The sequence below is a fragment of the Staurois parvus genome, unplaced genomic scaffold (genome assembly GCF_062004578.1).
Source record: "Staurois parvus isolate SC_StPar_1 unplaced genomic scaffold, SC_StPar_1.0 ptg000618l, whole genome shotgun sequence".
Taxonomy (NCBI): Eukaryota; Metazoa; Chordata; class Amphibia; order Anura; family Ranidae; genus Staurois; species Staurois parvus.
The window spans coordinates 3131206-3145723 of record NW_028318414.1 but is presented as its reverse complement, the minus strand read 5'-3'; the positions used below and the strand labels follow the sequence as shown (position 1 = coordinate 3145723).

Below are 14518 nucleotides of genomic sequence, written 5' to 3'. Positions count from 1 at the left end.
TGATTGGTCACAGCAGGTTACATGGTACTGGCAACGGGGCCGGTACACAGATCTATCATCGGCCGTGTCCGAGGTACACGGCCGGTGACAGATCGCGCCGCTGCGCGGCTCTGCTGGCATGCAAACTGCGCATGCCTGAAAGGATGCCATATGGCCATAGGCCGGGCGGGAAGTGGTTAAACTCCTCAAAGGCCTATGAAAATTCTACACATGGCAGCACACAGTGCTGTTCACACTGAAGCATTAGCGTCACAGCAAAATTGAAGCCTCATGGCGAGTCAGGATGAGTTGAAGCCTCCCATTCAAGTCTATCGTGAAGCTCCTCAAACGCCTAGCAGACATTTGTGAGGCGTTTGCGGAGCGTTAATACCATTAAACTTCATTATAGGCTTTTGTGGTGCGGTTTTAATGCTTGGTAAACGCCTCAAAAACGCGCATAGGGCATTTGGGGAGCGTTAAAAATGCTTCCAAAATGCCTAACGCCTGTCAAATGCTATAGGGGTGTTCGGCAAGCGTTAGAAATGAGTCAAGTGTGAACATGCCCTTAGGCTCCGTTCACACCCACGCAGTTTGCTTTTTGTCCATTTTACAGTGCTTTTCAGTTTGTTTTGCGTTTTTCTACACGTTTTACTGCGGTCTGTTCGGTTTTTTTTTTTGCTTTTTTTTTTAAGTGTAATTTTTTTTTTGCTGGGCAGAATAAATATGCAAAACTCAAAATGCCGCAAAACGCACTACCGGAGGATGGAGGGCGCGATCTGATCACCGTGACTGCTGCAGGAAGCCATCACCCTTATGTGTGTGACATACACTACCATGCATTTCAGCAGCTTCTCCAATGAACTTTATTGTAGCAAAAATGCTTCTTTTTGCTTTTTAAAAAGTCTCTGACCCTTTCCAATAATGCAGCAGTTCAAAAAAAGCAGAGATGTGAACATGTTCCATAGGAAACCATGTTAAATGGCCTGTAGTGCTTTTCTGCAAAGAGCACTAAAAACCACATTGGTGTGAATGGAGCCTTATAATAGGCAGTACAAATACACAAACGTACCACAGAGGGCGGACTCACCGTTAGGCCCCCGCCACCAAAGCATGCTGGGAAGTGTAGTTTATTGACAGTCTAGATCAGGCTATGTGCCTTTATTTTAATAAATAAGACATCTCATAGATCTCCCCATAAAGCCATAGCTCCGAGAGTCCAAAATATTTCTTACTGTCTTATCCAGAAAGATATAGCTGCGCTATAATCTGTGTTTTCTAGGTCAGGCATAGGTGTGGGCAGCCCTGGCGGGGTCCTAGCAGCAGCTGGGTGTCTCGGTGCCTTCTGGGAGTCGTTCTTTCCGCAGTCGGCCCTAGGACAGACAAGATGGGTGAGTGAGGCAGTGTGAGGAAAGGCGGCTCCTGGGACCGGGGAGAGCAGCGGGCGGAGCGGGAATGAGCTGACCGACCTTCCTCTCTGCTGGCTGAGGTGGCCCGGGGCTCCTCCGGCTGGGAGAGGTGAGGGGGAAGGCCAGCACGAGGCGGCGGTGTGCGAAGGCAGGGCGCCATGACAGGCCCAGTACATCGAGCGGCCTGCCTGTGTATGAGGGCACACCGGAGGATGGAGGGCGCTGATCGCCCGATCTGATCACCGTGACTGCTGCAGGAAGCCATCACCCTTATGTGTGTGACATACACTGTACAACCTGATCTGTACAACCCGAAGATTGCACAGTGATCTGTACAACCTGACTACATTAGGATGACCCTACCACCTGAAGATTGTACAGTCTTTATTTCACCAGTGTCTGTAGTGGAGGGACATGCCTGATTGGATAGAGATTACATGGGCAGTTCAGGTTTCTCCTCATATTACATGGTTTTGGTGAATCTGAAGGAGAGGTTGTACAATGAGATTGTATAGTGTATGGTCTGCTGTACTTTTGTCTCCAATTACATTTTATCCACTTCCAGACCAGGCATTTCTGGCACTTTTTGTTTGCATTTAACAATTGGTCCGCATTTTTTGCTAGAAAATTACTTGGATCCCCCATACATAGATGGATAGAATATTTTTTTTTCTTGAGCAAAGACCCTAGAGAATAAATGGGTGTGTTGTTCAATTTATGTCACATGTTATTTGCACATCAGTTTTCAAGTGTAGATTTTTGGCGGAAAACTTTTTTTTTTTTCAATTTTATTTTTTGTTGCAAGATAAACAATACACAATACATAACCCAATTTGTTTGTAAAATATAAAAGATGGTGTTACGCTCGAGAAATGGATACCAAAAGCGTCAAGCTTTAAGATTGCGTCTGCCGGTGCAAAGGCGAGAATGTAAATGTTACTATCCATAGGCAACGCTTTAAACGTCTTTACCAGGTTACCACTTAAGATTTACAGAGGAGGTCTAATGCTAGAATTACTTCCTGCGATCTATCGTTCACAGCGATACCTCTCGTGTTGGACGATTTGTTTGTGTTTTTTACCGACGCGTGCATTTTCCTTTGCACAGGTGGAAGGGGGAACTTTATATTTTTTGTTTGTTTACACTGTCACATTAATTTTTATTGTGTTTATTGCTGTGACAAAGAATGTAAGCCTCACCTGTAACAGCAATAGGCAGTGACAGGTGCTTTTTATGGAGGGATCTGGGGTTGAGACCCCAAATTTCTTCTCTAGCCCTTAAGGGATAAGTTCATTTTTCATACCATCTCTTAGATTGTAAGCTCCGAGGATCAGGGCCCTCCTAACCCCCTTGTATTGTTGCTGTATTGTCTCCCGTTGTATTGTAAAGCACTGAGCAAACTGTTGGTGCTATATAAATCCTGTATAATAATAATGTTACACCCATGTGAAGGGTGTAACATGTTATGAATGGGCTGACCCTCGCTGTCAAAAGTTTAAAAAACCGCTGCCGTGCGGGACACCATCCGGGTCACTCATTCACAGTCCTTGGTGAATGAAAAAACTACAAGTCCCAACAGCCTTAGCGGTAGTTAGCTTGTAGTTCTCAATGAACTACCATGGCGCTGCTTGCCCGTACATGTGAAGGAGGTCCCATTCTTCATACTGTACTTTGTGTGTTCCAGAATGTAACAAATGTATGTGGAGAAATTGGACTTGGGTGCTAACAAATGCAGCTGAGTGATGATTGCACTCTTGGCCCTATTTAGACAAGTCTGCTGTTTACCTGTTGGGTTTTATTTGTATGTATTTTACAAATGTCTGAAATTCTTTTTTTATAATACAGGCAAGTGCCGTGGTCTTCGTACAGCAAGAAAGCTCCGTAATCACCGACGTGAGCAAAAATGGCACGACAAGCAGTACAAGAAGGCCCACTTGGGGACTGCCCTAAAGGCTAACCCTTTTGGAGGTGCTTCCCATGCTAAAGGAATCGTCCTGGAAAAAGTGTACGTTTTAAAACTACAATTTACGTTTTCCCGGTATAAATGACAACTGTAACAGTAACTACATTGGTAACAGCTGATCCCACTACTGACCTCATATCTGCTAAAGGCTGTCTTTGGCTGCAGTCTGCTCCTACTTTCTCATTAACTCCACAGGTACAGGGGTTGGACAAAATTATGGAAAAGAGTATGGTAAAGAACAAAAGCGTTCCCTAATATGGTGTTGGACTGCCTTTGGCATCCAACATGGCCTGAATTCCCCTTGGAATTGACAAATATAAGGCTTGTTGGATAATGGAATCTGATGCCATTCTTCATGCGAGGAGCCAGGTCACAATCCTGCGCAATGTCCTTTTTTCTGTCAGTTGACCATGTCAACTGCACTTGTGCTCATCAGACATAGTTTTCCTGGAAACTGTATATGCTGTCTTAACATTTTGATACTGTACCTTGCGATACTGCAAATCGGTAACTTGAGTCAAAGGCACCAGCTAAGTGGGCACCAACAATTTGCCCCCATTGAAGCTTAGTAAGCTCTGACATGACGAAAGTGAGGCTTCCCACCTCTTAGCTAGGTGTCTCATGACACAGCGGAAACCATCACTTCCGCTTAAAACATGTCATTACTTTCACACCTGCAAATCATGTAGTGTTTCCATATTTTTGTTCTACCCCTGTATGTTTTTTGCTTTTTCTTCCATAACCTGTAATGGAGAAATGCAAAAGTGTGTTTACAAACCCGCAAGGAGATCACTTCTCAATTTTGAGCCCTTTGAGAAGCTCTGCACGTGCAATATGTTGCAGCTGGTGAAGTTGGTTCTTGGCTATTCTGAAGTCAGTAGTAAAGGGTGTATAAGGGGGGCATTTGGTCCCCAAGTTCTTAATGTTTTATAAATGGCAACAGAACCCTTAGCATTGAATTGTTCATTTTGGTGAATTTTGTGTCATAAGGCATTCTACTGAATTGATGGAATTGGTAAATTGTTACACACAGAGGGGAAAAGTAACGGATTTGTGCAAGCACATGCTTACATCGCTTACACAAAGATAACAATGTAATGGATGCTCCTAATTGAACCCGGAATGGGCAAAAGCCCCACTTTTGTTTAAAAAAAAAAAAAAAATAGCATATACAACTGCAGCACAAGCCATATTGTAATTTAAAGTTATTAAAAGTTACTTTTCCTTTTCAGTCTGCAGCTGATGTCATTTTTCTGTAAAATGCAATGAGATTTGTCAACCTGGAGGCGTTTTGTACACATGGTGTACGAATTGCCCCCAGAAATGTCATTTTCTTACTGATTATTCCAGAAGTCTGCAAGAAGTTACTACTCCCATTTTAGGCATCCTCTGCAATAGGAATTTTTTTTGGTGAGATACTCCCTGAAAGTTAAAGTGATCGTAAACGTTCTGGGTTTTCAAACCCCTTATACTTGCCTGCTCTGTGCAGTGGTTTTGCACCGAGTAGCCCCGATCCTCCTCTTCTCGGGTGTCCCATCACTTCTGGCCCCTTCATGCTGCCAAGTGCCCCCATAGCAAACTGTTTGCTCTGGGGGCACTCTTGTGTGCTTGATCTCAAGCCTGGTTCTGTGTCCCACTGGCTGTGATTGACAACAACAGGAGCCAATGGCTCCTGTTGCTTCCCTCCAATAAGGAGAGAGCTGCTGCTCTCGGGCACATCGCTGGATCGAGAACTGACTCGGGTACGTAAGGGGGTCACCCAGAAAGGAGAGTAGCCTTACTTTTTAACCTTCCTGGCGGTAATCTCGAGTGTAGCTGAGTTAATTTCAGTACCAAAAGCGGTAACCCCGAGCAACACTCTGGATTACACTGCAGAGATCAATCGAGCCTTACCTTGTCCCACGATCCTGCAAGGTCCTCCCTCTGTGTCCGCTGGCCGATGCCGGCATCAGTCTTCCGGGTTCCATTCCCTGCGAGCGTCAGGACATACGGGGACGGAACTGGCAGGAGATTACAAAAAGTAAAAATTTGACTTACACACACAATACATTGTAATCTGTTAGTATTACATTTCTGTATCAAATCACTTCACCTAAATGTTGTCCCTAGTGCTTTGTCCTTTGCCCTTCCTGCACTTTTACCATTCTTTCTGCCTGGAAACTGAGAACAGTCCATGGCGTCCAAAAAGCGTCTCTTTATGTCAAAAGCAGTTTTAGACCAGCTACAGAACAGCGATAGTGAATTCGAATCACTTGCACAATTGAACGATAGTGATTTGTGGGGAAATACATCATCAGACACTGACAACGATTCTGTGACTGAGCTCAGTGATGTGCGAACTTGGTGCTATATTTCAAACTTCAGTGTTTTTGGTTTGATTACAATATTGAATTAAATTTATTATATTTTTTATAATTTATAATTTCGTGTTTCAAACTTTATCATACCCGGGATGTTTACTAGTCTCTTGTTTGGACAGATTTAAGTGAGTTATTCCTAAGAATTACAGGCCTACAATATAAAACAAATTTCCATGCAAAACAATGTACCGCTTTGACAATCAAAAATATTGATTAGTTAGACCACCAGGGAGGTTAAGGTATGGTTGTGTTTTCCTGTTTCATCTTTTACTTGATAAAATTGATGTTTATACTTGAACCCTTCATATTTTTACAGCGGTGTTGAGGCTAAGCAGCCAAACTCTGCCATCAGGAAGTGCGTAAGAGTGCAATTGATCAAGAACGGCAAGAAAATTACAGCTTTCGTACCAAACGACGGTTGTCTGAACTTTATTGAGGTAAATTTGAGCTTGTGTATTTTCTGTACTAAAGCCCCCTAATGTCCTCTTGGGTGGTGTTGTCAGTACTGTATAGCAGTTTTTCTTTTTTAATCTGAGAACCCAAATAAGAAAATTACTATACAGAGAATAAAGAAAAGAATTTACTAAAATACCATCAAAACCATACAAAGGCAAATAACAGCAGTCAAATACAAAACACCAAAATAGTACTTATTTTCTCAGTTAAGTATAGTTCTCACTTTTTTTTTTTTGTTCCTTTTTAAAAGTAGTTATGTCATTCCAATAGGATTTGAAAGGCCCGAGTCATTCCAATAGGATGTGGAAGGCAGGGGCACTTAAGGAGAATGGCACGGAGCACTTATGGCCACCCTGTGCTTTACTATGAGTGTTTAAGAGGCATAGCTAACTAGTGTCTGAGCCTGCATGTGGTACACACAGTACAGGTGCTACAGTCTGGGTACTATCAAATGTGCTTAAATCACTGCCACACGGAAACCTCCTACAGACCAATTTAAAAAGCACATTCAAAACTTGGCTCAACTGATTCTTCCAAAAAAAAAAAAAAATCTTCAAACACTGCTCATCTCTAATAAAATGTTTGGCTGTGCTGCCTCTACTATTTCTGCCTCTTGCTCTGGTGTCAGTGACAGAGATGGCAGACAACGGCAGCAACCCACTACAACCCTCAGTTGGAAAATGAAGCTGAATAGCAATTGTTTTTATAAAACCCAATGGTAATGAGACCTTAGCCAGCTGAGTTAAGATGTACAGATACTTAGTCTATTCAGGATTATTTTTTTTACTTTTTTTTTTTATGGTCTTTGGTAAAGCCCCAGCATAATCTTCCTTACTTTTGGTGTCTTTAACTTTGAGATGTACAAGCTTACCTGTTGAGATAAGAATTAATTCGTACAGGTAGTGCATTGTTTTTGGTGAGAGACACAGACTTGCATTATTAGAAGCCCATTCATTGAAGTGAGGCAGAGCCTGCAAATGAAATGAGGAAACACATGGAAGGTTCCCCCCCCCCGCATCACAAATTGTTTATATTTACTTCATGTTAATGTTATTTTAAATGCTCATCTAACAAAGCCCAACTCCGGAAAACAATCTACTCATCTGTACTCTACAAATGGTATATTGCAGTCTCCTCACAGTGGCAAGTAGTCTCCGTAAAGTCAGTGTATGCTGTGAGAAAACATTCCTTAGCATAAACAATTCATTTAAATACAGCCCCAAATACCTTTTCAAATCTGAAATCCAGGTCATGTGATCGCTGTAGGCGATTTCACTGACCCTGATTCTCTGATGTAGGGACCGATACAGAAACTGATGCTCAGTAGAGTCTGCTGATGTTGCATATCCTGGGAGCTCTAGCTCCATAGAGTACCTCTTGTGTTTATATTGCTGTATTTGACTCTGCTGGGGAGACTTCTGTTTTTCCTTTGTGACATACCTGAACCCGGCCCCCCTGCACTCGGCTGCCGACCGCCTACACGACAGCATCCTTCCACTGTCATGTCCTGACCTAGCCACCACCGCGTACAACGACTCACTATCAGCTACCCTAGACTCTCTGGCACCCCTAACCACACGCAACCTCAAACCTAGACCGCTCCAACCATGGCAGAACAACCATACTAAATGCCTCAAACGTCGCAGTCGCACGCTGGAGAGACTATGGCGCAAAACCAGGTTCCCTCATGCGTTTTCCCTCTACAAATCTTCCTTCCTCACCTACACCTCCTCCCTCCACGCCACCAAGCAGGCCTACTTCGTTAACCCGATCAACACCCTCTCCACCTGCCCTCGCCGACTTTTCTCCAACCTCAACTCCCTGCTCTCTCCCCCCTTCCACTCAGTACCTCACTTACCGCCCACGAGATTACCACTCATTTCCACAACAAGATTGAGGCAATCCGTAAGGACATAGTCAACTCGCAATCCATCTCCCCACCTAGCCTCCCCCCCATTTCCCCTCCTCTGACCTCGCAACCGCACTGCCCCCCACCACACCCAAGGCCCCGCTTACCGTAACCCCCCCCCTAGCACTGCACTCCTTCAGCCCTACTACCACTGAGGAAGTCACCAGAGTCTTCTCAGAAGCCCGCCTCACTACTTGCCCCCTGGACCCTATCCCCTCTCAACTCTCCGGTCACCCCCCTCTTCCCTCATCCGCTCCATCACCCACATCTTCAATCTCTCCCTCTCTACTGGCGTATTCCCCTCCCCCCTAAAGCATGTGCACATCACCCCCATACTCAAAAAACCCTCCCTGGATCCCACTGACCCAAACAACCTCAGACCCATCTCCCTGCTGCCACTCACTTCCAAGCTCCTTAAGCGCTTAGTCTACGACCGCCTAAGCGGCCACCTAACTGACAACAACCTCCTTGATCCACTACAGTCCGGCTTCCGTCCCCTACACTCCACTCCACCGAAACTGCCCTCCTCAAAATCACCAACGACCTACTAACCGCCAAAGGCGACTACTCTGTCCTCCTGCTTCTCCTGGACCTCTCCGTGGCTTTCGACACAGTTGACCACCCCCTCCTCCTTAATAAACTACTCTCCCTTGGCATCAGAAACACCGCTTTCTCCTGGTTCTCCTCTTACCTATCCCAATGATCCTTCAGCGTTTCCTACAACGGTGCCACCTCCCCTTCCCTCCCCCTCTCTGTTGGGGTCCCCCAGGGCTCTGTCCTTGGACCCCTTCTCCTCTCCATCTACACCTCCTCCCTTGGCAAACTCATACACTCCCACGGCTTCAACTACCACCTCTACACTGATGACACTCAAATTTACCTCTCCACCCCTCACCCCCACATTCTCCGCCGCATCACTCACCTCCTAAACGACATCTCTGACTGGATGTCGCTCCATTTCCTCAAGCTTAACCTCTCCAAAACCAAGCTTCTCGTCTTTCCCTTCCCCGTGCCCCCCCCCCCCCCCCCCCCCCCCCCCCCCCATCCTATCAACAACACCACCATCAATCCCGCCCCGCAAGCCAAAGTCCTTGGCGTCATTCTGGACTCAAACCTTTCCTTCCAACCTCATGTCAAATCACTACAAACACGTGCAGGCTCCACCTCCGCAACATTGCCAAGATACGCTCCTTCCTTACCCCAGACACCACTAAACTACTCATACACTCCCTGATTATCTCACGCCTTGACTACTGCAACTCTCTCCTCACCGGCCTACCCCAGTGCAAGCTCTCCCCGCTTCAGACCATCCTGAACTCAGCAGCCAGACTCATCCACCTCACCAGCCGCTCCACCCCCCTCTGCCTATCCCTCCACTGGCTCCCTTTTGCCCAACGCATCAAATTCAAACTACTCACTCTGACCTACAAAGCCATTCACAACACTGCCCCTAACCTCACCAACCTGATTCCCAGGTTCCACCCTACCCGTACCCTTCGCTCTTCACAGGACCTCCTTCTATCTTGCTCCCTGGTCTCCTCCTCCCACGCACGACTGCAAGACTTCTCCAGGTCCTCCCCCATCCTCTGGAACTCACTACCCCAATCCATCAGACTGTCACCTTCCCTCCTCACCTTCAGGCGCTCCCTGAAAACCCACCTCTTCAGGGAAGCCTACCCCACCCTCACCTAACAGCCGTTCTACTTCATTCCTCCTACCACTCCATCCCCCACAACAACTTCCTCCTGTACCACTACCCCCTCCCTCCTAGATTGTAAGCTCGAAAGAGTAGGGCCCTCTAACCCCTCGTGTGCTGTTTGTTGTTGCTGTACTGTTTCCTGTATTGTCCCCCCCCTCTATTGTACAGCGCTGAGCAAACCCTTTGGCGCTATATAAACTCGATATAATAATAGTTACATTGTTTGGCTGAAAAAAGACAGAAGTCCATCCAATTCAACCATAAGAAAAAAGTTATAATCCTATACCCACAGTTGATCCAGAGGAAGGCAAAAAACCCAGCAGAGCACGATCAAATTTGCTCCTGCTGGCAAAGAAATTCCTTCCTGATCCCCTGGCAGGCATTCGGATATTCCCTGGATCAACTTTACCTATAAATGTTAGTATCCAGTTATATTTTGTGTATGTAAGAAAGAATCCAGGCCTTTTTTCCTGGACCATTGTTACTGGAACTGAACGTGAGAAAAATGAAATTTTTAGTTGTCACTAGGTAAGGAATTGAGGGGTTTCGGTGTGGTTTCACTTGTTGCAGTAACAATTGTGTAAGATTTTTCTCTTTGGAGCTCTCCTCCCACTTCCTGTTGTGTCCTGAGACAGAAAGTAAAACTGGTGTCAACCCTTTTGACCTTCTTGGGCCACATTACAGAAAGAGAAATTGCCATGGGCCACACATAAAATACACTGACAATAAGGATACTTGATCTCTTAGATTGTAAGCTCCAAGGAGTAGGGCCCTCCTTTCCCTCTTGTATTGAACTCTATTGTCTCCCATTATATTGTAAAGCACTGAGCAAACTGTTGGCGCTATATAAATCCTGTATAATAATGAGCAGTTCCTCCTGCTCTCAGCGGCCGTGCCTATTCACAGCTCTGCGTGCAGCCAGCAATTACCTGCTGCGATTGCTGCTGGATGCAGGCAACGTACATCCAGCAGTTAACACTGCAGGTAGTCTTTGGCTGTATGGAGCGCTGCATATAGGTGCGGCTGATGGTGTACTGTCATTGTAGTGAAGGGGGCAGGCAGCCACATCTACCCACTGAGAGCTGCAGGAAGAACTGCTGCTACAATTTACACCTTAATTGCTGGTGTGAATGTAGCCTGCTGGGAAAATTGGGGGGGATACAGCCCACCCTTGAACCCCCCCTAGATTTGGTTGTGCAGCATTTACTTGCCTGGCACCCCTGCATTCCATGTTTGTCGGCTGCTGTGCTTTCGCAGGGTCCCTTTAGACGGGCCTGGGCTGCATGCTAAACTTTGGGGCCACAGGTTGTACCTGAAGTAATCTCTCCAGTGGTACATGGCTGGCCAAAACTCAAGGGTTTTAACCATCTCCTATTGTGTATCAGAAAAGGCTTAAGATATTCTTGAGGCTTGAAAGGAGGGCTCAGTCAGGAGCTAAGGTGCATGGATAGTTCCTGGGTGCACAGGATATTTTATATGTACCCCTTTGGATCGGGGATGTGTTAGAATGTTTAACTGCTTACCTATTGCCCTATAGTAGATATACAGGGTGGCTACTCTGCGAAAAAACACGTAAATATACATGATTTTGCATTTCCTGGTAGGGGGGTGCGCGCCACCCTACCCACACTGCCATTGTTGCAGCAGATGTCATTCATAGAGTCCCAGCCAGCGATTTTCGGCCTCACTCTGTGATCGCTGCTAAAGGTGAGAGGGGAGAGATCTGTGTGTAAATACAGATCTCCTGTCAGCATGGACATGCAGCATGTCTCCTAGTAAAACTGCACACAGTGTAAGCACAACACCATTAACCCTTTTGATCGCCCCAGATGATAACCCCCTCCTTCCCAGTGTCATCAGTACACTGTGCTTTTTATTAGCACTGATCACTGTATTTGTGTCACTGGAGATGTCGGTGGCCATTAGTCCCCATCCAGTGTCAGGATGCCCACCACAGTCCTGCTATAAGTCGCTGATCGCCGCTCATTACTAGTATGAAAAAATTCATTCTAATGTATATACTGGCAATTGTAGATGCTATAACTTTCACGTAGACCAATTAATTTACATGTATTGGGTGTTTTTTTTTTTTTTTTTTTTTTTTTTAGCAAAGACTTAGCAGAATACATTTTGGCCTTTTTTTAAATAAAAATTTAATTTTTTTAGCCAAAAGTAATTTTTTTTTTTTTTTTCTCTTCAAAATGGTCTTTTTTTGTTTATAGCGCAAAAAATTAACAGATGATCAAATACCACTGAAAGAAAGCTCTAATTGTGGGAAAAAAATGACAAATTTAATTTATGTACAGCGTTGCATAACTGCGCAATTTTCAGTTAAAGTAACGGGGGTAAATCCTCTGGAAGAGCAAGTGGTTAATTTAATAAACATTATTGATGTTTGTTTAGGATTACTGGAAGTAGGTGTGAGCCATTTAGTTTGATATACCTTTTGGCAGCTTTGACTTGGAGAAGAAGAAAAAAAAAATGTCTACACAGTTCCTAATTGTTCCTTCCCATGACTGTAGCAGCTCATACACAGTGAATTGTTACTAAGCACAGAGTGAAATGGTGTTTACCTGTTAGTTCTTACCTTAGTTCTTAACAGAATTCTATTGTGAAGGGGTTCCAAATGCGTTCTAGGCAAAAGTTTGTACCTTCTTTTGGACAACTTTCACATTTGTAAATGATCAATCTGCTCTTTTTCTTTAGGAAAATGATGAAGTGTTGGTTGCTGGATTTGGTCGTGCTGGTCATGCCGTTGGTGACATTCCTGGTGTGCGATTCAAGGTTGTCAAAGTAGCCAATGTTTCCCTGTTGGCCTTGTACAAAGGCAAGAAGGAGAGACCAAGATCATAAATGTTTTTCATTGTTTAATAAACCTCATTCACAACATAACTTGTCTGTAAGTCTCTTCACTATTATCACTATGTAAAGTTCACAATACATACACTAACTGGATATTGAGTGTGCAAACAGAACTGCTTTCTCTAAGGTTTGTTTCTTGAATGTCTTACAGGAAAAACTCATGTGTCAATTAGTAGATGCTCCTTCTATAAACAAGGCCCTGCTTGACCTAATTCCAAAAACATAGCTGATGGCGGTTGTGCAAGTAATGGATAACAGTAATCACAGGGTTAATGTGTTCACTGTAAAGCAGACATGAGGGTAGGACAAGAACATTACATTTTAGGAGAGCTAACCATGCTAAACTGCTCCATGCTACACATTAAATGGGGAGATATTGTAGAATCAAAACACATGGTGGGGAAGTTGAGCTGTTTAAGAATATATTAAATAATGGCATTAGCCAGTGTATTCCAAAGGGCAACAAATATAAAAGAATGAAAGTTAAACAAAGGTGGCTAAATTTGAGCATAAAAAGGCATAGAAAAGAGAAGTGGATGTTCTTACATGACACAACAACGAATGCAACAAGAGTGATCAAGGCATAGAAAATAGGCCACAAGAGACACATAGCTGACAAGAGTAAACAGTATCTCAAAAAAATGTTTCCCAAGTGGTCTTCCAGGACAGCCCATGAGATGTTGTGTTCCTCCCACGGAACAGGAAATGGGGGGGGGGGGGGGGGTGGTGTAACTTGGAACTTGGTGCGCCCATAGGCTGTGGGGAATAGGTCCTGGGAGTAGGATGGACCTTTGTATACTGTGCCCTTTTGTGCAATACTTCCTTTTGATCTGGGGAAAGGAGTATTGCCTTGCCTTTCTGGCTTGTCCTAGGCCCAGAGAGGGTCGAACCAGAGTGGGTCACGGCCATAGTTGGCTTACCTTCTCGCCAGAAGCAGGTGTATGGCTGGTCATGTTCTGCTTGGATGTGCAGGAGGCATCCAATGGTGTCCATTACTGTGGCTCCTGCCTCGTGTGGGCTGCAGGGAGTCAGTTGCCGTTCCTGTATGGCAGAGGAAACGGGACCTTGCATTCCAACTGGTCAGCAAAAAGCAGAGGCTTCACTTCCGGGGCGTGTGACTTAATTTCTGGGCATTGGGATCGCTGGTTCCGGTTCCCTTAAAGGTGCCAGGCAGGGAGGGCAGCTGGTGTGTGGTGATTCGTTCCCAGCAGAAGCTGCAGTAGCGACTCCACGAAGGGAAGTCATGGGAGTTTCCAGCAACACCCTTGGTTACAGCTGAATCCAGACCCTCTGGAACCAGCACCTCACAGGCAGATACATGGGGGAGGGCTCCTAGCTGTGTTACGGTGTATTCTGTCATCTACAGCTCCTTTTGGTGGTGGAGTTAAGCTGATGAAGCACGTTTCTTCTTCCCATGAGGGAGTGTTGATTTTCTAGTGGGCAGTTCCTGAGGTCTGGAGCCTGGCCCCAGGAAGAAGAAATGTGGTATGTGTGCGGCAAAGCTAAATTCCCCCTTCAACAAGCCTTTATGCCGTTCTTGTATCAATAGTCTGGGTAAGGAGGATTCTACCTCAACTTGTGTTAAATGATTTTAAAGTGCTAGCCAGTTCTTTTACAAACGAGACCAACTTAAGACATTTATGTTGGACTTCAAAGGTCGTCCTACTTATGCGGCATTTAGTAGGCCTTCTCCAGCCAGGGGGTCAGAGAAGCAGCCTTGGAGGAATGTTTAATGTGTCATGCTGCCTCTTCCTCTGGGAGTGATCCAGAGGTTGGCCAGTCTGATGAAGAAGAGGAAGGTTCGGTACCTGTGAAGTCTAGATCCAAGATTTCATTGGATCATGATGACTTATTAAAAGCAATTTATGAAACGCTTTTAATTGA

The 14518-nt window shown here is 45.1% G+C and overlaps 1 protein-coding gene across 1 annotated transcript; it reads left to right on the top strand.

Annotated features, from left to right (window-relative positions):
• The first annotated feature begins 1232 nt into the window (after window positions 1-1232).
• On the top strand, window positions 1233-12664 carry RPS23 (ribosomal protein S23). The gene is made up of 4 exons (XM_089693235.1): window positions 1233-1367; window positions 3231-3390; window positions 6025-6145; window positions 12479-12664. The coding sequence occupies exons 1-4, from the start codon at window positions 1364-1366 to the stop codon at window positions 12623-12625; spliced, it is 432 nt and encodes a 143-aa protein (XP_089549361.1). The 5' UTR covers window positions 1233-1363; the 3' UTR covers window positions 12626-12664.
• The last annotated feature ends 1854 nt before the right edge of the window (window positions 12665-14518 follow it).